Below are 27719 nucleotides of genomic sequence, written 5' to 3'. Positions count from 1 at the left end.
AATGCAATGTCTTCAAACAGGATTATACATTCCTCCCCTAATAAACTAGATTCGGTTCCTACAGTGAGTACTATAGTTAAATAACATATTTCCCAAGTTTTTGTCTCCTTCTCCTTCATTCGACCGATGAAGCGAGTGTCAGTTGCTGCCTTTGCTGCCACTTTCATTCCCCCTCCCACTCCTGCATCGGATTCCCACACTAATCTTCTTTCTATCACCAACACCCTGGTTATCCTTGCCCCTGTCATGAATATCCGAATGAAGCTCGCCTCCAAGTGCAACACCTGGTATGACTCCGACCTAGCCTCTCTGAAACGCAGGTGCTGAGTGGCTGAGCGGAAGTGGAGGGCATTAGTCCTATCACCTGCTCCAAAGGCAATACAGACTCTCCATTCACTCAGAGAAGAGGGCTTGCATCCAAGCTCGCAGCTCCGGAGCCACTAACAAATCTGGCGAATTGTTTAAAATCTGCAAGAAACTTGCCAATCCTTCTGCAATTTCCACTTGTCTGCTGCCATCCCTAACCCTATGTACCTCTCTGGCCTCCCACTTCCTTTCCAAAACCTGGGACATTCTGTCCTCACTCTCCTCTTCCACCCTCCTTCTTTTCTCCCTCCCCAGCTGTCATTCCTCCCTTGACTCCCCTCGCCCCCCTTCTCTACTTCTCTCCCGTAGCACTGGATTAGGTCTCCAGTCTAGTCTTCTTTATGAAAGTCTCCTCCAACAGGTGCTCCCATGCTCCGCCAGAACGATCAAGGACAACATTGCCTCCCTTGCGTCTTTCCTGGCTGATTTCTGTAATCATTCCTTTGCCACCGGCTCATTCCCGCTTTGCCTCAAGCACTCACTTGTGCATCCCCTCCTTATAAAGCGCTCTTCTGACCCCTGCTGCCCTGCTAACTATCGCCCTATTGCCATCACTTCCTTCCTGGGTAGATTCCTGGAGAAGCTGACCATCTTCCAACTGACCCAACACACTGAATCTGTCGGCTGTCTCCACGACCATGAGTCTGGCTTCAGAGCTGCCAGAGGCACGGAAACTGCCCTACTGAACACCCGTGATGACTTGCTCTCTAACATCGACTCTAACTCTCCATCTGTTCTTATCCTCCATAATCTTTCCAATGCCCTTGACCCGGTCAATCATGCCATCCTGACAAATCTGCTCCGTTACACATTGGGCATCACAGGCCTGGCACTGGACTGGTTGACCTCCTTCCTCTCTCTAACTGACCTTCTCAGGTTCAACTTGGCCCTTTACACTCCCTATCACGACCTCCACCTGCGGCATCCCTCAAGGCTCTATCCTCTCTCTGTGGCCTTTCAACATCTACCCAGGCCCTTTAGCCCACTTGATCTTTTCCTTCACTCCTCGCTTCCAATATTATGCAGACAACACACAGCTCTCCTTCAAGCTTTCCTCCTCTCTCATCCCTGACTATCTGACTGCTATTCTGTCGTGGTGTGCTGATAATGATCTCTGCCTTAATGCCAGTGAGACTAAGATCCTTCTCGTTGGGACCCCATCTCCCCTCCCTCCCTCCCCTCTATGTGTTCCCTGCACTCGCCCTCTTGTGAGTCAAAGAACCCTTTTGTCCTCTTAGATTCCTCTCTCTCCTCACATCGCGGACCTTGCCAAGAAGGCCCACTATCGGCTGCACCTCTTGAGAGGTATTCTCCCTTTCCTCACCTTCCCTCTGAAACTCAATGTATTCAGAGCTCTGCTCCTCGCTAGGCTTGACTACTATAACATCCTAGTCTTCCTTCGTCCCCTTCAACTAATACAGAAGAGGACTGTAATACTTATTCTTGGCCTCAAGCCCAGGGACTGTATCTCCCTAATTTCCCTTCACTGGCTCGCAGTTGCTGCTAAGATCACATTCAAGACCCTCTGCATCATCCACAAGGCTTTCTGGGGCCTCGGACCCTGCTACATCCAACTTTCTCTCCCTAAATACCGCCCAGCTAGAGCCCAATGGTCTGCTAGCTCCAACTCTCTGCAAATTAGGCTCTCCTCTGCAGGAGTCTCCCTCTGGAAAGGTCTTCCTGCCCCCTCTCTGGCTTGAGCCAGAACTTAAATTTCGTAAACTCCTCAAGACCCCCCTTTTCTCCTCCTCCACTCCGCCACTAGTCCTAGCAGGACCATTATTGTTTCTTTCTCCCTTGTTTTCCCCCCTTTTTTGTCATGTGGCGCCTTGAAACACCATTTGTTGTATACGTGCCTTATAAATAAATACAATAAAATATAGGATTATTTTCATTCTTATTAATAATAGTCGTATGGGCGATTTATAAATGGTCCAAAAGCTACGAGAGTCATGGTGTAGTAGTTCATTATACATCAAGTGCCACTGTGCAGTGGCCATCGATTGTTTATGTGCTCAAGTCCAGTGTCTCTAACCTGTTTTAAACTTGGTCAGGTTAAATTCAGTTAGCACTTATAGGGCGAGATTGCTTCTTTATATTTAAGACTTTGCTTCTATATTCTTTCTTTTTTTAGGCAATTGCGAGGTCACTGATGTGCTAATACTGGTAGAGGTGTACTTTTTAATTTTTTTTTTTTCACATAACACATCTACTATTATTTCAAGTTGATCGTAGTATTCTCTAAGATCTATAATTTCAATTTTTGAAAGAAGCCATTATGTCCTTTGTTTTCTTTGTGAATTTTTCAACATTCTTTTTTGACCAAATAATACGATTGAATGAGTTATACGTACTATAGTTACCAGTTGAACATTATGCATTCATGGCCACAGTACTGGAAATACTTATTTTGCTTACAGAGGGGAGGCTCGTGGTATTAAATATAAGCTCAACATTTTTTATGTTTTAGCAAATCATCCAGGATCAAGATGTTATCGATCCAAGTGTAGTGTTTATATGTATATGGTCTAATATTTGTTGTTGCAAGGTCGATATACATTAGTAGTAAGTTCTAACTAAAAATAAATTCTTCCCATCTGCCAATTACACATTGGATATTCCTGATCCAGGGCCATATCAAACGTCGTGCCCTTGTGTATGTTTTTACTAAAACGGACTCCACGTCTTTAACATGGTTGGTCGGCCTAGAGGGATACCTTTTTGGAAATGAAGGTCTCCCATGGCTATGAAGGTGCCTCCCGGGTTGGTTATGAGCCATTAATATCAATTCTACGTGTAGAGCGATATATTTATTTTATTTATTTCCTTTCTGTTTTCATTACCTGGTGTGTTTTCATTACCTGGTGTATCATAATTATTAACGATCAATATGTGGCCAAGTGGGAATGGAGCCTAGGAGAGACAATTCCGGCAAGGCCTACCACCTGATTTGAGCTATTGGGGCTATTTATATAATGAGGTATCCATCTAGGCAAAATTCCTTTACCAACCATGTTTCTTGCAAAAGAAAAAAGTCTGATTCCCTCAACAATCTTTGACCAGTTGGATTACTAACAATTATAATTCTGGTAATTCCAAGTTATAACCCTGGGTATTCCAGGTTATAATTTTTAAAGTATCTTGTGGAGAGCTTGTCGGTCACACTCGTCTTATTGGTACATTTCCCTTATTTCTATTAGTGGGTTCATCTAAAAAGGCAGTGATAATCTCTAGGACTAGAATCAATTTACCCATAATGGCCTCTAGTTTGCCACTTTGGGGGCAGTCTGGTCTTTTCTTCTGCTCAGCCCTCTCCCCCTACTCCTCATTCTCTCCCCCCAAACCCCCTCTCTTCTATGGTATGTTATGTTATTTTGCACTTCTATAGCGCCTTATATACCATTGGTATGGTCTGAAGGCGCTGGTAGGTTGAATACCCTTGGGAACCGAAGTTCAGGTCAGTAGAGAGAGTAGGGAGATTCAACGGCGCTTGTGCGCACCGGTTATGTGTGCAGCTGGTGTGGTATTCGTGTAATAGCTGATTGTAAGTGGTAGGTGTGGTGGTTGAGATCGGGGGTATGTGTTCGTTCTGGCAGAAATTATCCAGACCGACTGTGGCTGCGTTAGTGCCTGAGGAGAACGCCTGGCTGTGGGGTGTGTAACCAGCAGTGTTTACTTAGAATGATGGGGAGTGAGCGGGAGATGTTGGTATGAGAACAGTTATACCGAATGGTGTCATAGTATCTCTGTGTTCTAGTTTAGTTGAGTGGTGGTGTAAAGAAGAGAGTAAGCGTGGGGTGTGATATGATGGGTTACATGCTCTTTCAAATGTTCCCTGCGTTCCAGACCATACTATTTACGTCGCTCAGTTCTATGCCCTCCAGTCCGTTCTATGGACTTATATTTATTCCATGGGTCCCCATCTGCTACACACTCCGGTCTGCTCGACGCACTCATGGACTCCAGTCAGCCCCGCGTGCTGACGTCAGCCCAGCGCGCTCCAGTCTGCCCCACGCATGCACTCCTGTCTGCCCCTGTATTTCGCATTCACCCACCTTACGCACTCACCCGTTCCCCGCAGTCACCCGTTTCCCGCACTCGCACTCACCCGTTTCCCGCACTCACCCGTTTCCCGCACTCACCCGTTTCCCGCACTCACCCGTTTCCCGCACTCACCCGTTTCCCGCACTCACCCGTTTCCCGGCACTCATCTGTTCCCCTCACTTCTCCGCTCAATGCACTCATCCGCTCTATGTACTCATCTGCTCTATGCACTCGTGCTTTCCACGCATTCAACTCATCTGCTCCCGCACTCATTCGCTCGCTTCACTCATCCGCTCCCCGTACTCATCCGCTCCCCGTACTCATCCGCTCAATGCACTCGTGCTTTCCATGCATTCAACTCATCCGCTCACCGCACTCATCCGCTCTATGCGCTCAACCGCTCTATGCATTCGCGCTTTCCCCGCATTCAACATTAATATGCACTCATCAGGCCCTTAGAGTCATTCGCTAATACGCAGTAATCCTGCTCTATACCCTCGTCTGCTCTATACCCTCGTCTGCTCTATACCCTCGTCTGCTCTATACCCTCGTCTGCTCTATACCCTCGTCTGCTCTATACCCTCGTCTGCTCTACATGCTCCTCTGCTCTACATGCTCCTCCACTCTACACGCTCGTACGTTCTGTGCATTCATCAGTTCTACACGCTCCTGCGTTCTATCCGCTTCTCTATATATATGCACTCATCCGCCATACACGCTCGTCCTCTCTACACACTCAACCACTAAATACGCTCATCCGCTTAACATGTTCATCCATTATATACCCTCATCCGATGTACATACTCATTCGATTTACACACTCATTCAATCTATATAGTCATCTGTTCTTCCACTCATGCATTTTTTCACTCGGTGCATTCATCTATTCAACACGCTTCATCCATTCTAACTATTTCATCCACGCCATTCACTTTGTTCCCTCCTCATGCATTATGTGCCTTTCAGCAGTTTACATCTCCTTACTGTTTTCCTATGATTTATTCTTATTATCCACTTCACTATTTTGATCTACTTTACTTGTTTAATTCTGTTTGTCTTTCTAGTTTATCTTCAGGGTTATTGGCTGTCAATTTCTCGCATCAGGTAGTTTGTTGGGTTGGTGTTGTTGAGATGCTGTTTTGTCTGTTTGGGTTAGTTTGGTACAGGTTGGTTTTAGGGGAAGAGCCAGGTTTTCAGCAGGAGGGCTGGGGGGAAGGCTTCACTGGCGATTGGAGCGAAGGCGACAGAGAACAAAGTTTCGGTGATGAAAACCAGGTCTGGTTTGTCAGAGGCGAGGAGGTCAAAGATGGAGAATCTGTTTTTTGCTACGGATCGGGCATTAAATAGGATGCAGTTCACATCGGCAGGCGAGGTTGGTCTCGGGGCTGGAGCGGAAGGGGGTAGTAACGGAGAGAGATGAAGCTGGAGAGGGAGAGGGTGGGTGATGATCGGTGGGAATAGTGGGCGAGCAGAAGAATTGGCGGGATTGGGTGGCTGCGTGTGTTAGGATGATCGGGTTTGGCTCGGGGGGGGGGGGGGATTTGAAGGTGGGGTGTGGGCGGTTAGGGGTTTCCATTACAGTTGATGAGAAGTCAAGGGAGAGGGGTTTCAGGAAAGGCAAAGCTACGGGGGACGGGGGTGATTGGGGAAAAGTGGAGGTGGATCGAGACAGGGGAGGTGAGGAGTGCTGAGAGATTGAGGGGGACCAGGTGCGATTTCCCCTTTAGTTTCTTTGTTGCGATAGGAGTGGGAGAGGGAAGGGGGGTTCGAGGGAGAGAGGGATGCGGCTTCGGTTCTTGCTAGGGCTACGCGTGCAGTTTTTAGGGACGGGAAAGGGTGTGTTCGGGGGGGAAGGTGATGGGGGGTTTGTGGTCCAGGCAGGGGGTGGATGCTTGCAGGGCGAGGTGTGCCCGCTATGGTAGTGAGGCGAGGGGGCATGGTTAACGTGGGCTGGCCGGTGGTGGGGTTCGGGGGAGGAGTGTTTTTAGGGTGGTTGGCTCGCCATCGTGCTCCTCTGGCTTGGTGTTTGGAGAGGGGGAATGGTAGGGAATGCAAAGGAGTGTGGGGTGGTTTGGGAAGGGGGGTACGGGACGGAAGGCACATCGGGAAGTGAGGGCAGTCCATGGTGGTCGTTTCCGACAGACTCTGTTGGAGTGGGTGCACTCATGCTTAGTACGAGCTGTTAGGTGTGGTCTCAATTGAAACTTAGTTTATTGGACTTTATAAGTTTGGCTATATCATTGGCTGTGAGTAGTCGTGATTTCAGGGTTGTACTAGTTTGCAGATATTAGGCCGTTTTGAGGTGTAGCTAGACCCTAGGATATGCTAATTAGGCTGTCTATTTAGTTGTGGCTACAGCACAGTTACGCTGTTGGTAGACTTTCTTCTAGTAAGCTGGCATTCTTCTGGTAAGCTGGAATACAGGTAAGCTATTTAAGGAGAAGTTGACTGTAGCAACACCCCAGGTATGGTTTTGGTTGGACTTTTAGGTGGAGTTTAGGAGGGCTTTCTAATTGTAGTTCTAAATTCAGTGGGAGCACGCTATTAGGCACACTTCCAAGTTCAATTTGCACAGAGATATTAGACTATTGGGTGCGCTTCTAGCTTCAACTGTACACAGAGATGGTATTAGGTACTATTAGGTACACTTCTAAATTTGACTGTACACAGAAGGTGGTATTAGGTCTACCTTTTTTAGATTCAGTTTTGTATAAAAGGGAGTTTAGAGTATTAGGCACAGTTCTAGATTCTACATTATACAGATGATATTAGGATATTGGGCACAACTTCTAAATGCAACTTTTTCTCAGAGAGGCTATTGGGCACAACTTCTAAATACACACGTAGGCTATTGGGTACAATTCTAATGCAACTTTTTGGCAGAGAGGCTATTGGGTACACTGCTAAATACACACATAGGCTATTGGGCACAACTTCTAGATTCAACTTTTTCTCAGAGAGGCTATTGGGCACAACCTCTAAATGCAACTTTCACATGTATAGGATAGAGTTTCCAAATGCAAATATACTGCAGATATAATGAATTTACAGTGGTGATGCTTTGTTAGATGAGTGGTAGGGTAGTATGGCATGAAGTAGTTGCTTCTGGCCCTGCCCTTGCCACACTTACTTGTTGTTGGCTTCTTGCTTCTCCTGCGGATACCTGCAGATACGATCTGGAGCCGTCCACTGTATGAGCTGTCCTTTGCCTCGGGTCCTTATCCGCAGGGGCTGCACGGGCAAAGGGCTGCCCTGGGGACGGTCGATAATGGTCTGGGTTAGATGGTGCGAGGGCCAATCGGGGCGCGTGGGCGGGTCGGGAGGCGGGAGGAAGGTGGACCAGGAAGCGGGAATCGGCAGGGAAGGAGAGCAAGGGGCTCGCTAGGCAGATCCGAGATCTGCTAATACAAAACAAAATGCCTGCAGAAATCTGGTGCTACTGCAGGTGCACACTCGCCGAGCTCCTGGATGGAAGGGCAGCCGGCGGGGGCATGCGAGTCAGTAGGCTCGGAGCAGGATGAAAATGGCCAATTGGAAGGGCGGTGGGCGGGCTGGGGGGCGGGAGGGAGGTGGACCAGGAAGCAGGAATCGGCAGGGAAGGAGAGCAAGGGGCTCGCTAGGCAGATCCGAGATCTGCTAATACAAAACAAAATGCCCGCAGAAATCGGGCGCTACTGCAAGTGCACACTCGCCTAGCTCCTGGATGGATGACACCTGATGATGACAAGTCCGACCCATGAAAGTTTCATCTAAACAGGTGCTCCCCTGCTCCTCCAGAACCATTAAGGACAACATTGTTTCCCTCGAGCCAGCCTTGGCCGATTTCTGTAATCGTACCTTTGCCACTGGATCTTTCCCCTCTCTCCTCAAGCACTCTCTTGTACACCCTCTCCTAACAAAGCCTTCTGCCGATCCTTCCTGTCCGGCTAACTATCGCCCAATCTCTATCACTTCTTACCTGGGCAAGCGCCGGGAGAAGCTGGCCATCTCTCAGCTAAACGTGCACACTGAATCTGTTGGTTATCTCTGTGACCATACGTTTGGCTTCAGAGAGGCCAGAAGCACGGAAACTGCTCTCCAGAACACCTGTGAATATCTGCTCTCTAACCTTTACTCCAGCTCTCACACTGTCCTCTTCCTCCTTGACCTTTCCGCTGCCTTTGGCACAGTCCATCAAGGCACCCAGCTCAATCATCTCTGCGTGAACTGGCATAACGGGTCAGGCTCTGGTGTGACTGACCTCCTTCCTCTTGGACCGACCCTTCCAGGTCCAACTAGGGCCCTTTCTCTCTACCACCTCTCTTTCCACATGCAGTGTTCCCCAGGGCTCTTTCCTCTCACCCATCTCTTCAGTGTAAATCTGGTCCCCTTGGCCCATCTGATCTCTACTTTCTCCTCTAACTTTCAGTGTAACGCGAATGACACACAGCTCTCTTTCAGGCTACCCTCTGCCTCCTCTCCCTCCTTGCTCATTCCTCACTGTCTATCCGCTATTCAGGGATGGTGCGCCTCCAGCGATCTCTGCCTTAATGCTGTCAGACAGAGATTCTTCTCATTGGGACACCTGCTCCCGCTCCCCCTCTCTCTCTCTCTCTCTCTCTCTCTCCCTGGCCGCCCTCCTTGGTCCCTCTCCTCCTCCTGTGAGGCAAAAAACCTTTGTGTCCTCCTCAAACTCCACTCTCACCTTCTCTCCTCACATCACAGACCTTCCCAAGATGGCCCACTTCCAGCTGCACCTCCGCAGAGGTATTCTACCTTTCCTCGCCTTCCACAGAAACTCAGTCTCCAGAGCGCTGGTTCTCGCCAGGCTGCACTATTGCAACAGGTTCTTTCTCAATCTTCTCAACTCTACTCTTCGCCCTCTCCAACTAATCTAGAACAGGACTGCGAGACTTATCCTTTGCCTCAAGCGCAGGGACCGCATCTCTCCAACTCTGAAACCTCTCCACTGGCTCTCAGTGGCCGCGAGGATATAGTTCAAGACCGTCTGCTTCATCCACAAGGCTTTCTGGGCCCATGGTCCTCACTATATCCAACTCTCTCTTCCTAAATCCTTCCTTCTAGAGCCCTCCGCTCAGCTACCTCCAACTCTCTACAGGTCAGACACGTCTCCAAGCAGAGAGTGGGGGTAGATCTCTCTCCTCTGCAGATGCCTCACTCTGGAATGGCCTCCATGCCCTTCGCAGAATTGGTTCTATGTCATTTCATTGTGAGGCATTTTTACGATTGCCTTTTGAACGTGTACAAAATAATGAAAAAGAGACCCCCCCCCTCCTCCACTACCGATTTGTAACTATTCCCAACCCATTATCTGTCCACCCACCTCCCCCTCTTTTTGTAATTTCGTACACGTTTAAAATGCACACTTAAAAATGCCTGGCGATGAAAGGACGTTAGACCCTTAGACTTGAGCCGGACCACCTGAAGTTCCGGAAGCTGCTCAAGAACTTCCTTTTCTTCTCTTCATTCTCTCTCCCTCTCCCCTGCTAATCTTATCTGTCTTCTCATCCTGACTGGCTGCGTGGTTGCTCTCAGAGAGAGTCACACAGGCTACCATGCCTCCCGTCCCCGACCTGTCGCCCTGCACTGCCTCCTGGTATACCCAGCACTCCCTGTCTGCGACTGCACCTGTGTAGTCCTTTGCAGTCCTTGCACTTTCTCAGAGCCCTGACTGCACTTCCCCCTTTACCCTTACCCTGCACTCACCCCACCCCCGCGCCCTCTCCCCTGCACTTCTCATTTGCACTTGCACGATCTGAATGTCACAAGGCCTATTAAGATAATTTGTCTTGTGATTCCTCCGTTTCCCCTCCCTGTCTTGTGGCGCCTAGAAACACTTGTGTAGAGGCGGGAAACAAATACCAAATTATATCCTATCGTACTGTAGGTTCATTACTTAGTTCTGGTACCTGCCAGAGGTCATAACCTCCATTAAGAAATTCTTGTGAGTTGGACATAATAAATTCAACAAGGACCAGCGAGACCAATTTAACTAATCCCCAGTTCGCCCCTTTATAGCTGAGTGGAAGTTCAACCTGGGCAATATCTTTAGTTGAAATTAATAGTAATTGTGGGATACTATGAACAATTTCTAGTGTTGTAGTTTGGTTTAAAAAGGCACTGCTATCCGTCATGAACCGTGATTTTGAAGCATGTTTCTCGGAGTCAGAATTTCGTACTTGTGGCGGTCCTCGTTCTGCGATTCAGATGCTAGGCAGGTTCCATTGTTTAGATGGCCAATTGTAGAAAAAGTTCCTTTTTGTACATGAGGCATTGGCTGTTTAGTATCAGAGTCATGCAAATCCGTGGTCAGGGAGCTGAATCGATTTGACAGTTCTAATTGTGTGACAGCTAATGGTTCCTGTGTCAATCGAGGTTCAGGCAGGGATTTAGCAATTGGCTCAGTCGTCACCATTGTTGATTGGTCCAAATTAGCCCTTTGCCGTCTTAATTCAGCTCTTCGCTTCCTCTTGTTTTGCCTTCTCACAAGACCACGTTTATTAGGTGGAGGTTTTCCTTTCTTCTTTTATGCTGATTGTACTCCAGGCTGGCTTGCGCAACAGTGTTATTGTCAACGTTTTCTTTAACATTTATTTCTGTCGCCTCTGCATGAGAATTTCCAAGTCCAGGGACTCATATGACAAGCTTTGACAGTTATTATCCGCTAGTTTTATATGCTCAGTCCTATGGCTAGAATCTAGCTTCTAATACCACATCTTCTAATTTTGTCAATCCCACTTTTAGCATTTGCTGGTCGCTATATGGACTATTACATAGTGATAGTATTGCTTTGAGCATAGTCATAGATTCCATTTCACCAGGGGATTCCAAAATGGAGGAATCTGTAGAGTCAGAGTAGGAAGACTTATTATATGTAGCTGATGAAGCGTACACACTTGATATGCGCACCATGTCGGGAGACTTAAAGTTAGAAGAGTTAGTTAAAGCAGTGCCAATTATATTTTCAAATAATATCAAGTTAGCCGTATTCAAAGCTTGTAAAGATTCTCCTTTGGGTTCCCTTCGTAGGTTAAAGGACAAGTTAAGGAGAGAATCATTTTCCACTGGATTAGCCATTATAGTCTCCTCATGATCTGGTGCAACATGCATTTCTAACGTGGATTCCACTTGGGCTCCAATGTTAGGCGGCTGTGGTGTAGGCCTCATGAATGAGGTGATATTACTTTGTTGCAATGGAGATTGTCGTGGGGTATGCGTATCGCGCACCCTTCTACAGCTGCTGCAATGCCTTCCACAGTAGCATTTGCATGGAGTTTACTACAAATGCGCTTTTTAAAGTTTCTGCTAGTTTCTGATGCCTGCTTACTTCTTGAATTATTTCTGCTGCGTAGATGATAAGATTTGTGTGCTGCCGGCATTATTTATAATTGATACAAAATAGACACACCACAGTCTTCAGTCTACAAGCCTGAAAACTGCCAACTGCTCTCACTAGTACTTGTTGAAACTTGCACACAATGCCCCAAGAGCCGCCACTCAAGTAAGTAATTTAGCCTCCTGTTAATTACTATCCCTGCCATTTGGTGTATGGCAAATGTATATGACACCACCTAGCCCATTCTATATACAGGCGGCTGAGAAAGCAAAACAATACCAAACGATGTCCAGGAGTAGGTATTGGCAGATGGCCACAGGTGAGAGGTGAATTAAAGCAATTTGAAAATAACAAATCGCTTACCCTACAACTCTCACTCTCCCGGCTAAATCCTTCCCAGCTGGCACCACAGCGGAATCCACAGCCGCTGGTAGGGGAGCCACAGGGGTGCAATAGAAAGCCGCCACCAGTTCTTAGGTTGGGCCCTCTGGCTCTCTTAGCTCCGGCACCAGTCTGGCACCTGGGAATGTTTCGTCTTGCTTTGCAATCTCGCTTCTGAGAACTCTGGGATCAGCAGGATGCCACTGAACTTGCTGTGCCGAACGGAAGGAATTGGAGAAGAAAGGACCTCTCAACGTGCAGGAACGCGTCAAGCCGCACCTCTGTTCACAACTCAATCAGTAAGGCCCCTTCCGGCGCACTTGAAATGTTAACTGTAAAACAAAAATGTGTTTAATAAATATTTCTTTGCATCCATCTTGAACAATAAAAGGCACATTTTACCTCTTCATAATGGTAGTGTCCTCCTATGGCACTATGTGACACCAACATACTCATGGAACCGTGTGGGTGAAAGCAACAGGAAAGGCACTTATGTGTATATTTCCCATTTTTGTTGGGAGTATTTTTACTCCCCATTATTCTTTTTTGGCAGTATTTGCCTATTTTTAGAAAGTGGCCTTTTATGTAGGGCTGAATGCTTTGTCTTTTTTTAAGGCTTATGTTGTGCAACTATTTCTTTCTAGTTGTGTTTGTATGTCACTATCAATTTCTATCTGCATTGGAGCTCTATATAGAATCAAACATCTGCAATATTAATGTTTTTAAATTGCCATAATTCCTTTTTAGAGCTCACACATACATTCTCATTGTTGCTGTTCTTTTTTCAGGGAGCATATCTATGAAGATGTATGCTTTTATGGGTTTTTTCATCACGGGAGTTGCACTTTGTGTTTCTCACTTGCACCATTCTCATGGTCCTGATAGTGAAGAGCATTATGTAGATGGAGAGCATGACCCAAAGTATGACAGAGAGGCTTTTCTCGGCGGAGAGGTAAGATTTTCTGTTTGGTCGTTTTGCTAGTCACTAATATGTTTGTCTAAATACACATGAAGCAAGATATTGTTTGGCTAAGTGGTTGGCAGTGTGACAAGAATACATATATTGTAATACAACTCACTGCTTCATTAAGCTATGTGTTCTTGAGGTGGTCACTGCTTTGCCCTATGCCCCTTTTTTCAGACTACTGTGAGGTCTGGAACTCCTTGTGGGAGATGGGGAAATAATGTTGCAATACACAGAACAGTTACATCTTAATGATTGGGTGCACAGGTCAGCCCAGCCATTGTAGGGCAGTGCTCCGCCACTATCTCTTACTTGCTGGCTTCCTCCACCAGCCCATTTTCTTTTTGCTCAAAGAGCATATGATTTATTTTCTAGCACTAATATCCCAATTCCGCGTTCAATTCTGTAATACTCAGTTCATGTGGGTTTACCATCGGACCATAGCCCACATGCTTCCCACACCATTTTCAATTTGAGGGATTTAAGTTTTAACCCTCCTTTCTTTTCCTGCCTGTTTTTTCATATATGTACCACAGGATTCATACAATATTGTGGTAGGGGATAACTTTAATGTTGTGCCTTTTCTTCCTATGCCTTATGAAGTCATCTGGATTATGAAAGGTTGCAAATAAATGACTTTGGTAGCCTAACTAATGTGTCATCCTGTCTTTTTTTTTTTTGTTGAATCAACACATTTTATAATGCCCTTGGCTAATGCATTACAAGCAAATTGAACTCTGTATTAAGAATTTTTCCTTTGAGCCAAGTCACGCGTACCACAACTCCATCTAGGTAACTATCTCTGGAAGATCCAACTCCATATCAGAGCAACATCGGCAAGGCATTGTGGGTATGCAAATTATCTGAAATGCAAGCTTTTTGCTCCAGAAAATCGTCTGTCTTACATGGCAGTGCTACTTGATACATAGCTTAATCAACCCAACACAGCCATTTCACAGGTGAAAACCAGGCGCAGCAGTAAAACGTCCCAGAAAATGGTCCGAGCATATGAGGGCTGTCCCATGCATTGAGCAGGACTATTGGTAGGATGAAATCCTAGGAAGGACATCCAGCAGCTGAAAATCAGAACCAGATTTCTTCCCAAGACACTGGCTCCAGCCATTATGGGCAAATCTGCTCTTTAAAATGCAACACCGGCTCAAAAATGCCAGGAAAACTCCAGCAGGTAATTAAACTACCTGCCGTCCATGGAAAATCCAGCAGAACAGAGTGTAGGCACAGGATAGCCCCTAGATATAACCAGAAACACAGAGGTTGGCCTAAGCAATCCCACTGATTGCACTAAGGGCTTATAAACAAAGGTGTAGGTACTCTGTTTGGCCCTTGAACCCACCATACACGCAAGAAACCCCCAGCGGTTGTGCAATGGCCGCGTACATCCAGGAGCTGGTCTAGACAGTTCAAACTCCTTTTGAAGGTTGCATGGCTCGTTTCACAAGGAGCCCACATGTTCACAACTGCCCTTTTAGGCCTGCCTCATGGTTTCTCTGGAACAAAGAAAGGACCTGAATCAAAATGGTTGAAAGATTTAGAAAAAAACAGTACCCCAATGGGGTATACATTGAAAATGTTACTAACTGAAATAGAGCAAGTAATGAAATTCTGATAAATATTTTTGCGGTGAAAAAGTTGCCATGTGAAAAGTAGTTTAAAAAAAAAGTAGTACTATTAGGGTAAGTATTAAGCTTAAGGAGGTATTATAATTGCCTGGTTTATGATGGGGGTGGGGGTGTTAGGGATAGAGTAAAGATTTATTTTCGAATTAAGATGAAGAGTGGGTGGATGTGAAAGGTTGGGGATGTTGGGGTTTTGTAGGAGATGGGGGAGAGTAGCAGTCAGCATAAGTGCACGGTTGGGGGTTATGAGAAGGATGAAGTTAACAAAGTAAGGGTTTGAGTTCGATTTTAAAGAATGGAATAGCAGAGTGCTGGGGATGTTTGGGTAGAATAGGGTTTAGGATGAACTGAGGAATTGGGATAGAATATGGGTTAGGGTAACTGTTAGTTTGGGTTAGGTATCATTAGACCAAGGATTTAGGTTATGGTAAGGACTATGGAATTTGTTTTTGGATGGTGGTGGGGGTGGGATGGTGGTCACTGTTTGTGTCCTATTTATTTACTTGGTGTTTTGTATCGAGTCACCTGCCAATAGGATGTTTTACATCGCTGAAGGATGGCGGAAAGCCTAATGGGGGTAAACAAGGCTTCTAGTTGGGGTAAGATTAGGGATAGTGTGATTGTGGAGGGCTGGTGATTGCCTGGTTTTATTATGGGATTGGTTCATTGTTAGGATTACAGCCTTGTGTTTTTTGTGTGTAAAAATAACCTCTTTTGGTGACTTTTCCACTTGCAACATATTCACACTTTACGTTTCTTGTATATAATGACTACCTTTGTGAAAGCTACTTTCTTCTGCCTACCCTTGAACATGACCGCATTGTCGTGGAGCCCTTTTCCCATAGAACTCCCGTAGAACCAAAAGGTAGATTGGGCTATTAAGTCAGCTTGCACCCCTGATGGATCCAAAAGTAAGCTGCCATGGCCTACTCCTTAAAACCAATGTAGGGTAATAAGATGGAGTTACCTCAAACCCCCCCGCCCCCCAAAATTGAACACTATATGACCACTTGCCTGTAGCAATAAATCACCTATTCATTCCTCTTCATTGATTACTCAGAGGGGATAGAAGGTGGTTTAGAACTGCTTTCCAACATTGTCATTGGCTTACTTTACATATACAAGTACTTTTTTAAACCTAAGATGAGAACTAATGGACAATTTTATATCAATTCTTAGGAAGATGCTGAGGAATTCATTAAACTTAGCCCAGATGAACAGATAAAAAGGCTGAAGGGTGTCATCAAAAAAATTGACACAGATGGAGATGGATTTCTTACTGAAGGTTTGCTTTAAATGGTTATATGTTTTTAATGTTAAGTTTGCACTTTGATGTCAGTCTTGTTTCTCTGATAGTTTTTTTAGGGACCACAGTATACCCCTAAAAAAAACAAAACCAATAGTTTCAATGCAAATATATATATATATATATCAAATCGTTTGATAAATGAACTATACTTTCTCAGTTCTTGTTTGTATGTGCAGTTGAACCAAAGGAGAATATCCTTGCTCGTTTTCACCTTGTTAATGCAGGATTATCAGTTTTGAGTTAATCAATTTAGCACAGCACTTACTCTTCCCTTATATGCAGTGGGTAAAATGTATCTAAGAACCCTGGCAATGTGCAGCCAGACGAGTAAGCTCAATAGATTGGGGACAGAGGAATGAACAGGGAAGTATCCTCTGCATGGAGCCTAATGGGAATACACATGTTGTAACTTCCCTGTTGGCAATCTCCAACTGTATGCTACTATATGGATTGGCTAAATGAATCGTTTCAGTTGGTGGTACAGAATCCACGTCCCGTATAGCTATTTTGTTACAGAGACTTGAAGAGAGAAGGGACAATCCTGGATATTTTCATGTATATATCTGAATAAGCAACACCTTGCAAGGTAAGTCTATCTGACTTAATTGAAGAAAGGCTTTTCCACTCAGTGAAGGCTTCTTTGAACCCACCCTAGCTGAAAACTGTGTCACTTAAGAACTGCTTCCTTGCTGATCAATGCCAGAGGTTTGTTAAAAGACTCTGAAGAACTTTGCTTATTGACAAAGCCAAGTGGTTCTTTAAAGCTTTTGAGAAGAGTTGTACAGCTAAGGCAAGAGGATGATTGAAAAGAAAGCCCCTGAAAGACTGCTTACTAATGAAACCGGAGTTTGCAGTCGGACATAGAGTTGACTCAAATAAAACACAATCTTTCATGGCTAAGAGTTCTAGTCTTGACCTTCATCCATCACACTGGCTAGTTGGGTTTTCTGCCTCTGGAAACAATGTTTGTTTTCTCTCAGTTAAAACAGGTATTTAGCAAATTCCTGCCCCCCCCCCCTCAAGACCAATATTATATTTTTTTCAGGATTCATTCCTTCTGGCTTCCCTGGTACCTTGTCTCTGTTTAAGTGATGCACTAAGTGGTATAGATGAGGATTCTGTTTGCTTGTAAAACCTACTATCTTAACACCAAATCACAGACACCCCTATTGTGGCAACATAATTCAAGTATAAGAGACTGATGTCTTTTGCTACCTTCAAGGCAAGAAAGTAGATTAAACTCCTGCACCAAGCCTTTGTTTGACCTTTCCCATTTAAGGGCCCAGATGAGCCTCTTTGTTGGCTTTGCTGCAGCATGTACGGTGCTGGACAGATGTGATTCCTCCCCTCTCTTTCTCCCACAAAATTCAAAGAATAGTGCCCATAGTCCTCAAATTCTGCTCAAGTAAACACTGATGGGACAAGCAGTTGATCCGGTGCCTCAGGCCTGACAACAAGTTGTTAGTGCTGCTTCTCAAGCTGTGGGAGGATAATGCCAATGCCAACTTTTTCTAATCCAAGATGGTACCTTGACATCGAGATGACCAAGAGTGCATTTGTCAAATGCTAATTTGACGTATGAGCTGGAACAACCTCACACCACTAATGTACTATAAGTGCAGTGATTCACTAGTGCTAATGCTAACCACATCAGAAGACTTTCTTTAGAAATCTGAGAGGAGACACCTTTTTAAATTACATAGAGCAAGTCGATTCTTTTGAGCATCAACCTTATGATCCGGAGTGGCAGCTGCCACAAGTTTAAGGGCTATTGCATAAGATTTGAAAGAACGGTTGTCCAGTCACCTATGCACTTGATCTACCTATCTCAAAACCAACTTTGTTGGGTCTTTGTCAGCCTTTGTCAGAGTTGATGCATAGGGACTCTCTACAGTTTAGCGTTACTCTGGCTACTGTGGGACAGACATGGTATCTAGAGAGATGACACAGACAACAGATGTACAGTTCCAAACAATACTTTATTAATGATCAGGATGGTGTAACGCCTAACGTGCCCTATGCCATAGTGCGATTTTCCCTACCTAAAGAAACTAAGGGAAGTCTGTGTTTGCAAATCCAAAATAAGAATCTGTCTGTCAAAACCTATGCTTGCCCTCTGTTTAGAAAGGGTTTAGACCCAAGACTTTATTTCTTTCCTTTTACTGAGATGGTTTTCTGATAATTTTCTTTTGATCCTGAATAGGAGCAGGGTTCCCATAAAATGTCATACCTGAAAATTCCTAAGAGCTGACCCCTTGTCATCTCAATGTGGTCATCAGAAAAATTAAAAATGACACATTTTAATTCCTCCTCCCATGAGAGTATAGGTTGTATTTGTAATCATGTGCCCTATGGTGGTAATTTTTATATACCTGAAACAATTTGTATGCCTAAAGAGATTATTATCTTCTCTCTCCCTGGTATTCGACAGTCCTAAGGAAAACAAAGATGATAATCATTTCCTGCTAAAGATTTTCTGATGAGGAGTATGGCCTGTGGGTTTAACACACACATAGTTAACCCCACCTGATGAGCCTTCTTGTTGGAAGAATGGCACTTCTTTTCATCATTTGGTTTTGTAAGATTGTTTCATCAAACATTTTGATTTCTATCTGTACCTTCATTATAGGAACATACAGGTAGGGTGTGCGTATCAACTTTCTGACAAGTAGTATAGGTCTTCTTTCAAAAGGAAGAATGGTTCCCTTCTTTCACATCCTTCCTTTTCTGAAACCACTTGTTTACATTTTTTAACTAGAAGGGGATCTTTTCTTTGTCCCATGGCTAAGTCTGGAGGAACAGTTGATTCTCCATGACCTTCTCTTTCAGACTCTGAGAAGAAGAAAACATTTGTAGCTTCCTTTTCTTCCCTGGAGCTCTGGATCCCCTTTTCATTATTTTCCTTCTTCTCTATTCTGGGAATCGTTGCCTTCTCAACCACCCCTTGAGTGATCATATGGCCTGGGTAAACACAGAAGGCGGTCTTCCCATGATTTTGTATAGATACTTTAACCTCGCTGTGGAAATGTGGGTCTATTACCCCAGATAAGGCATCAATACCGAATCGACATGCCAACCCTAACCTGGGTGTTATTCGAATATAAGTTCCAAGGGGTGGTATCAAGCTCAACTCTGTGGATATTCGCCTTCTTTCTCTTGGAGGAATAGTTTCCGGTCTACTGCTGCAGATATCGAATCCCACAGATCCTTTCGTGGTTATCGTAGGATCTGAAGCTCTGTTGTGCAATTTCTCATACTGCAGGGTCCCCCAGCCTGTTTCGGTTGAGCTGCAGCCCACCCCTGATACCAATTGTGAGACAAGCATGGTATCCAGAGAGATGACATGGACAACAGATCTACAGTTCCAATAAAAACTGATGGTACCTTGACTTTGAGATGACCAAGAGTGCATTTGTCAAATGCTAATTTGAGGTTTGAGCTGGATCAACCTCACACCGCTACTGTACTAAAGGTGCAGTGTTCTTTACGAGTGCCAATGCTAACCACATCAGAAGACTTTCTTTAGAAATTTGAGAGGAGATACCCTTTTAAATTACATAGAGCAAATCGATTCTTTTGAGCATCAACCTTCTGATCCGGAGCGGCGGCTGTTAAGTTTAAGAGCTATTGCATGAGATTTGAAAGAACTGTTGTCGGGTCACCTATGCACATGATCTACCCATCTCAAAACCAACTTTGTTGGGTCTTTGTCAGCTTTTGTCACAGTTGATGGATAGGGACTCGCTGCAGTTTAGCGTTACTCTGGCTACTGTGAGACAGACATGGTATCATGAGAGATGACACAGACAACAGATGTACAGTTCCAAACAAAACTTTATTAATGATCAGGATGGTGTAATGCCTAACTTGTCTTTTATACTATGGTGGGATTTTCCCTAACTAAAGAAACTAAGGAAAGTCTCTGTTTGCAAGTCCAAAATAAGAATCTGTGTCAAAACCAATGCTTGTCCTCACAACTATAACTAAACATGGTGGGGAAATCTTCTCAGATCTCAGTGTTCAAAAATAAAGGTTAAGCTATTTGCAGCTTGAGTTCTTCTTGAGTTCTTGATCTCAAGTGCAATACAGTTCCAATATAGGTTCACTTCAATAGATTTTAGTCACGTTCTAAAATTAACTTCTTCTAGTGCATCGCAATTCACACCAAACGAAGGTCCCAGGCTTCCATTCCCCCCCCCCAGTTCAAATGTAGCACAGTTCGCACACAACTGAGGTCCTGGGACTCCCTTCCCCAAAAATAACATTTTCTGGTTGTTTGGCTCTTAGGGTTCCCTTCCCCAAGACTTTAACTGAGCATTCACATTGTTTCATCTGTTCAAAGTTCAGAAGAAAATACTGGGTCTGCTTGACCCACCTCTTTAGGTTTGTTTCACCAATTGTTTCACATTTCTTTGCAACTTGTTCACCATTTGGGGTTTCCTGGTCTAGGCGCAGTTATCAGACTGCATGGTACCCCCCCATCACAGGTCACGCAACCAGTAACCCTATATTTTATCTTTGGCTTGATTCTTGTTCTTTCATATTGGGAGACGTTCTGGTCTGGACACAGTTGTTAGACCACACGGGCCACCCATCACATGTTGCGCAACCATAACTCTCCCAAAAGCTACTGTGCCCCTTTTTAGGATAGTCTGCCTTGGGTTGTCACTTTCCACACTTGTATTCCTTGTATTCCTTGTAACACTCTCTTATACAAGCTGTTGACTTGTCTTTATACTTGGGACTCTTTCTCACGTCTGCAGTTATAACTGATATTCTTTATTATTTCTCTTTGCACTTGTGATAAAACTGAGTTGTTTTGAGAATTACACGTCTTTAATTCTGTTCTCATTGCTTTTTACTGACAGCGTGCCACTTGATATGTCCATTTGTCTTGGTGTTCATTCACCATTCAGCACATTGTAATTTCGTCAAATAGCAGCTTTCTTTCAGTTCGGTATTCAATAAATGCAGCTTTCATTTGCATTCGTGGACTGTTTTATTTTCAGTCCCTTGGAGCGCTCCGGTCTCCCGAGTGTCTTCTAATACCGGCTCTTCGCCGGTCCTCTTGGCGGCTCTTCCTAATGGGGAAACAAAACCGCCAATTCGACGGGCACGTTGCCACACACATACCCGCTTCTGTGCTCTGCTCCACCTCTGCTATACGTCAGCAGCTGCTGCCTCCCTTCCCATACGAGTGTTCCTGGTCCTGCCAAGTCCCTCTGGCAGGTCTCCCGGTTTCCTGGTCCTCCAGCATAGCATATTCTCTCCTACTTCTCCCTTCTGCTGCTGCCTGTATGCTTTTGGGCTCCACCTTTTATATATTTTTCCATTCTTAACAAGCTGCAGGTAAAGTGAGTTAAACTCAATTGCTTGACCTTTGTGGGGTGAAAGGATAGCCCCAGAGCGACAGAGATGGAGAGGCCATGCTTGGCACCATTGTGAAAGTGAAGCTGGCTAAGTCAGTGCCTCGATTGCCTTGGGCTGTAGTGCGCTTTACAAATTCAAATAAAATAAATAAGTGTGGAATTCCATTGAATTATAAAAGCCAGTACAAAACAATGATTTTAACATAAGACCTAGTGAATGGACCTCCCTCCATTTTGTTAGACTTTACAGGCACTCTGTTGATGAACAGTGAGACTTAGAACTGGAATATTGTTAACTGCGTCCAACTGATTCCAAAAGGCATGGGGCACTGCAGATGCTGACTTCGTGTAAATGCCCACTTTGACAGATTCAGAACTGCAACTGTGCACATAGAAAGAAAAGATAAGCTTTTAACACTGGGCATTTGGAAGCGAAAAAGGAGGAATGATGCCTTACATTAGAAAAATAAAGTCGAATGACAAATTGCCTTCGTGAGAAATAAAGAGAAGTGACAATATTTATAGGGACAGGCCTATTTCATTTTTGCATAAATGAACACTGGTTCTTGTTTGTTTTATTATTTATAATGCGCAACATACCCGGGGTAACTGGGCACAGCAGTTGCATGTATATGCAAGGCTTAGTTACAACAGAAAAGGTATAAAATTAATTACAAGAGGGTGTATACAGATGGTATCTATTTACAGGCGTAGGATACAAGAGGGGTATATACAAATGATACAGACATCTTAAAGAAGCAATATATACAAGGTTTAGGGTGTTTATAGATATATACCCAACCGGGTGGGCGGAGATAAGTACAAGTATACAGGCAATGAGTAGGGCAGTTGTAGTTACCACAAGGGTAGCAGGTTGAGAGAAGCAAGGAAGGATACACTCCATACAGGCATAAGGAGTTATCATCTAACTGGCATATTTATGTGCACTAGATCAATAGTGAATCTACCTCTATTCCAATGTAGTAGAAAAGAAAGATTGTATTTATGGACAGCACGCCCAAAGATAATGCTAAAATGTTGCATGTAAGCACATCTTGTCGCTTTAAAGCTGTATTTTCTGAAGGATGGGGGCAGCTGGTGTTTTTCCCACTAAACTGAAATGTCTTTGCCTTTGAAAATTTGAACTAAGACCTTTGGCTGAGAACCCCTAGGAGAAGGTCTGGTTGTCAATTTAAATTCTAAGATATACAAAGAGGTAGAATGAAGTTATAGGATTTACAGATAACACAACCAACAATAATGATCTTTTAAGGTCAGGTTCCCCATAAAGTGTGCATTAGCTCTGAACAAAGACCCTTTGAAGCTCAGGAGAAAGAGGGTAGAAAATCCATGCCTGAACGATGCTATAGACTCTATTCACCATAGCCAGATCTTCCTCATAGTCCCCCGTGAGTGATGGAAGAATCTGGGTATCGTCTGCGTAGTTGGTATAAGTGATACCCAGATTGTCAAGATTGTCAAAGAGTGGCTTGGTGAAGATATTATAGAGTGTTGGCGAGACGCAAGATGCCTGGGGCACTCCACAAGTAATAGGTATCGGATCTGCTGCGGCTGATGGGGAGAAGACCCTCCTAGTCCTGTCACTGAGGAAAGACTGTATCCAGACTATAGCTTTCTTAGAGAAGTGGGCTGCTGAATCCAAATGACTGCACAGGACTTTATGGTCCACCAGGTCAAAGTCAGCTGCGAGGTCTAGTAGGAGGATGAGTGCTAATTTTCCTTCATCTCTTAGTGAATCTATTTGGACCTTCAAATCGATAAGGGCTGTCTCTGTGCCATGTTGTGGTCGGAAATCAGATTGGCGAGCGCCTAAGAGTAGATTCACCTCAAGGAAGTTTTGAATTTAGGTATATGCTACCTTATCTAAGATTTTTAGGAGAAATGGCGCCGTCGTGATGGGCCTATAATTAGTGGGTATGTTAGGGTCCAGTGTTTGTTTTTTTCAGAAGAGGGAGTACCCAGGATTACTTTAGTTAACGCGGGATGGTGCCAGTAGTGAAGGAGGCGTTGATAAGTTTGGTGATGAAAGGGGCTAGGTCCCTAGCAGCATCCTTGATCAGTTGTGATGGGCATTGGTCACCTTTGTAGTTGGATGGTTTAAGCGCAAGAATCGTTTTGTCTACCTCAATAACTGAGACCCTAGAGAAGTTGATTTGCATGTATTCTTTAAGTTTAGATTTTAGTGTTTTATTGGTGGTAGTTTGTTTTTTTTGTACCTTGAAAAAGCGACAGAGCAGTTGAGGGAAGTAAATTCCAAATTAAGTCAATAGAGTAGTGCACTGTTTCAGGAAGTGCAGCAGTTAAGGACGGATGCAGAGAAAAGTGAGTTATGTTCTCAGGAACTGACTGACATGAGGCTAGAAAATACAAAATGAATTGAACATGTGAGGCAAGCAGAGGTTGACATAGAGCAGACAATAAGGTCAAACTTGCACAAGGGAAGGAGATTAGTCTCCTGAAAAAGAAATGATCAGAATATGCGCAGATGATACAGGCCTCGCAGAATGAAAATAAGTCCCATTGTGAAGAGAACAAGGGACTAAGAGACAGATTAATGGCACAAAATAAAGTGCTAGAAACCACTCGAGCTCTGGTGTCCGAATTGAATACTCAGGCCTCTGCATATTACCAAGAGATAGGGACTGAGAAAAACAAATGTGAGGGGTTGAAAAGTGAAATAGCCAAATACAAACAGGCTTTGAGGCACCCCGACCAGTCTGGGTATGGAAAAGCGCCCTCCGATTATGGAGTGATGACCTCCTTACCAGGGACCTCAAGCCAACTCGCTGCCTCAGATGTACAGAGTGCAGCTGAATTCATACCTACCGCCTCTCAAGAACAGGGAAACATGAGGCAGCTGGACTCATCCTGGCACGGTCAAATTGAGCCAGAATGCGAGTCAGATGTTGATGAATATTCATCTCTACCAAGTAGAAAGGAAGGTGGCCGGACTGGTGGCCTCTAGGAGTTTAAAAATACCCCTGCATGTACTTCTGACCAGGAGGGCTCCTGTGATGAAAAGATCAGGGAGTTGGACTGGCAGAAAATGAAGTTCCAAAGGGACCACCTGGTCCGCTTTACAGAAAGAGAAGGACCAGAGTTTAGGCCTCAAAAGAGTTTTTTTTTTTTAAAAACCTCCACACATTCAGGGAGGAGGAAGACTACGCCCCAGTGAGAAAATGGGAGCACATGGGGGAGGGGGATAGGGGCGGGGTGGGTGGATGACCCTGAGAGCCCACAGCATCACAGGGAAGAAGAGTCCGGACTCTGTCATTCTGGGAGGTTTTCCCAGTCTCATAGAGGTAGGGGACGCCGAGAGGACAGGGAGTGGACCACCAATCGCAGCAGCTCTGAGTCGAACAAACAGAAGAGAGGTCTGGTGACAGACCGAATTCGGCAGATAAAGGCCATAAAGAGCTTTGACTCACTACCATAAGAACGCCAACTATTTAGTGTGGGAGAATCTAGAGCTTTATGACCAAATGATGACTTCATTTGGTATGAAGAGTGATGGTAATTCCATGGAGTTTGTCAAATGGACATTTTCCCCTGAATACTCCAGCTTCTTTGCAGGGCTGGAGGTCCAAGATCACCAAAAATGGACCACCTACAAGGTTGCCATTTTAAAACACCCTCCATTCACAGAAATCCTCAGGAGGCCCGCAAGGCGGCATACAACCTGCATTGTGGGGAAGACCAAGCGCCTATAGAGTTTGTGCAGACGCTGAAGCGAGCATTTGCACAGACCTCTAGGCGGGTGAACACCAATAGCCGGATGTTCATCAACACATACTTCCATGCGTTCCCGAAATATATTATGACCCCCAACTAGTAAGGGATTTCCATGAACGTAGGACCCTGGATTGGGTGATAGAACAGGCCACCTGGATTTATGAGGTCCAAAAGCCCGCTAAAAACAAAAACAACCCTAAAAACCCCAAACCATCGAAAGCACCCGCCGCTGTAAAGGTAGCTAGCAGAGGTTTAAAATACAAAGACGTGGGGGGGGGGCTAAAAATACTCCTCCCACCAACAAGCAGAATGACAGAATGAGAGACAGAGGAGACACTGGGATTCAACCCAATCAGGGGTAGTCTGTACCAGACCAACGCACCATCTGACCCTGCCACTTATCAGTACAAGATACTAGGGTAACAGACCCATTCTGGGTATGTATGGACTCCCCCGGCACATAGGGGGGGGGGGTCCAATCGGGTAAGTACTGCCCCAGGAAACCTCCCTCCAAACTTTCATCAGGAGGGAAGAAATACTCCACCCGCCAACCTAAGTTTCTTTACCAGGTACCCTTCAAACCCCAATTGTCAGGACAATCCTCCTTTCTCTCTCAGCTTTCAGTACAATAGATTCCCAAATTGGGGACAAGGGAGACCTAGGATGGAAGGTTATCGGAGAAACTCCTATTATCCAAGCTACTCTGGTAAAAGGGACCGCTACCCTTTCTAGGAGCGGCAAAGGTATTAATCAAGACCTCCATACCAACCAGAAAAAGTTTTACAATTGGAGCGACAAGTCCAACAACTAACTCAAGAGCTGGGTCGCATCTTGAGGGCTCAGTATAACCCTCAAGAGGAAACTGTTGATCAGAATAACTTGACACCCGGGTGTGGTGCCCCCGGAGCAATGACGGGAAGAAATCTTCGACAACCAACAGGTTCCAGAGGAGGGGGGCCCGGGTGGAAGGGAGATTCAAAGCCCTACAGGAAGCTTCCTTTCCCACCGGAACAAAACCCCTGGAAGACTCTGAACCTGAATAAGAAATCTTCTACCCCCGAAAAGCTGGAACCTAGGGAACAGAGGGTAAGTAGGAGAAATCGAAAGCCAAAGAAAACCCACTTTGTGGAGGAAGTCTGCATCATCCCTTTCGAAGGAGAAGAATCTCTGGAGGAATCGGGGAAGAAAATCTTCTCTTTCAAAATGGGTCTCAAAAGACCCCGATTTTGACTGGTCAGGTATGGAAGCCGACCCAGAGCAACACATCCTTAAACTCCAACAAGGTGACCCTGAAGGCACCACCCCCCAAACAGGTTTGCGTATCCGTCTCCAGGAAAAGGCGGACAGCAAAGAATGGGAGGGGGGAGAGAGGGAGAGAGGAACTTCCCAATCCCAACTGTTTCTGGGTGCAAAAGCTTTTTTACAGATACCCGGACTCCGACACAGAACACTGTCCAAGATCACACAGTGTTGGAGCGCAATATAAAAAAGTTCAAGCTGGCACAGAATGCACATTTTCTTTGTCCCCTTGAGGAGAGAGAAGGAAGCTTTTATGCTTCCGTCAAGGTACAGGGTCAGTGTGCATTATCAGCGCTGGACACTGGATCCTAAGCCACCTCCTGTCCAAAAAGACCTTCGACCAACTAAATTCTAGTAGTGGGGAGAGTCACCAAATTCCCCTCGCACCTCTATTTCTGTCGAAGGGACTGCGGATCTGGAGAAAAATTGGGCGACATAGGGTGAAACGCCCAGTAATAGTCGTCACTCCAGAGGGCACATCTTGTCTATTGGAGAATTACCTCCTTCCGAGGTTATCACCCCATATTTACTGCATGAACAAGGTCCTCTGGACTCAGACTAACCGGCCAATCAAATTAAAACAAAGTACAAATTATGTGAGTTTGAATGGCATATGCCACAACGGTCTAACATTCATTTTGCGAACAATCAAGTCCCAGACATCACCGTCCTATCTGTAGCAGAACAAACTGGTGCTGGGAACCCTTCTCCATTTTTGAAAATCAACCTCCCTCCCAGTTTTAAGTGGGATTCCACACTGCAGGGAAATACTCTGAAGTTTTATACCTAGCCACCATCAAAGGAAAACCCAAATCCCATGACAAAGATGATGGAAAAACCAACTCAAAGTTTGACTGACATCCAGATAATGGGTGAACAGCTGTTTTTCCCCATTCAGGTAAATGAGGGGCATGAGCCTGTTCTCGACAGAGTATGCCTCAATAACGGAAGAAGCTTAATCGGTGAAGCATTATTCAATAAACTCCCAAAAGATCAGACCATTCCCCCATTTAAATTGATGGATAAGTGGGAAATGGGCCTGGAAACTCCAAATTCCAAACATCTGCCTAGCAGGTGTATGCTAAAAATTTCCATTGGTGGCAAAAGCATAGAAGATAATTGTTGGGTTGTGAGAGATGTCCCCTCCACCTTTTACTTAGGCAGTGACATTCTCAATCATTTGCTATTGTCATGGCCATGGTCCCGCAACCCCAGACCCTGCACCATCGGGGCACGAGAGCAAGGGGTAATGCAACCTTTA

The 27719-nt window shown here is 45.0% G+C and overlaps 1 protein-coding gene across 3 annotated transcripts in view; it reads left to right on the top strand.

Moving 5' to 3' along the window:
* The window catches only part of RCN2 (reticulocalbin 2), a 310020-nt gene that overhangs the window by 16513 nt on the left and 265788 nt on the right, over nucleotides 1-27719 (top strand). For all 3 annotated transcript variants that reach the window (XM_069610923.1, XM_069610924.1, XM_069610925.1), the window contains exons 2-3: nucleotides 12916-13079; nucleotides 15908-16013. In XM_069610923.1, coding sequence (XP_069467024.1) covers nucleotides 12916-13079; nucleotides 15908-16013 — 270 coding nt within the window. The remainder of the gene's footprint in view (nucleotides 1-12915; nucleotides 13080-15907; nucleotides 16014-27719) is intronic.

Source organism: Ambystoma mexicanum, chromosome 8 (assembly GCF_040938575.1).
Source record: "Ambystoma mexicanum isolate Mex_15411 chromosome 8, UKY_AmexF1_1, whole genome shotgun sequence".
Classification (NCBI taxonomy): domain Eukaryota; kingdom Metazoa; phylum Chordata; class Amphibia; order Caudata; family Ambystomatidae; genus Ambystoma; species Ambystoma mexicanum.
The sequence above is the reverse complement of the archived record's forward strand: the minus strand, read 5'-3'. Positions and strand labels throughout refer to the sequence as shown.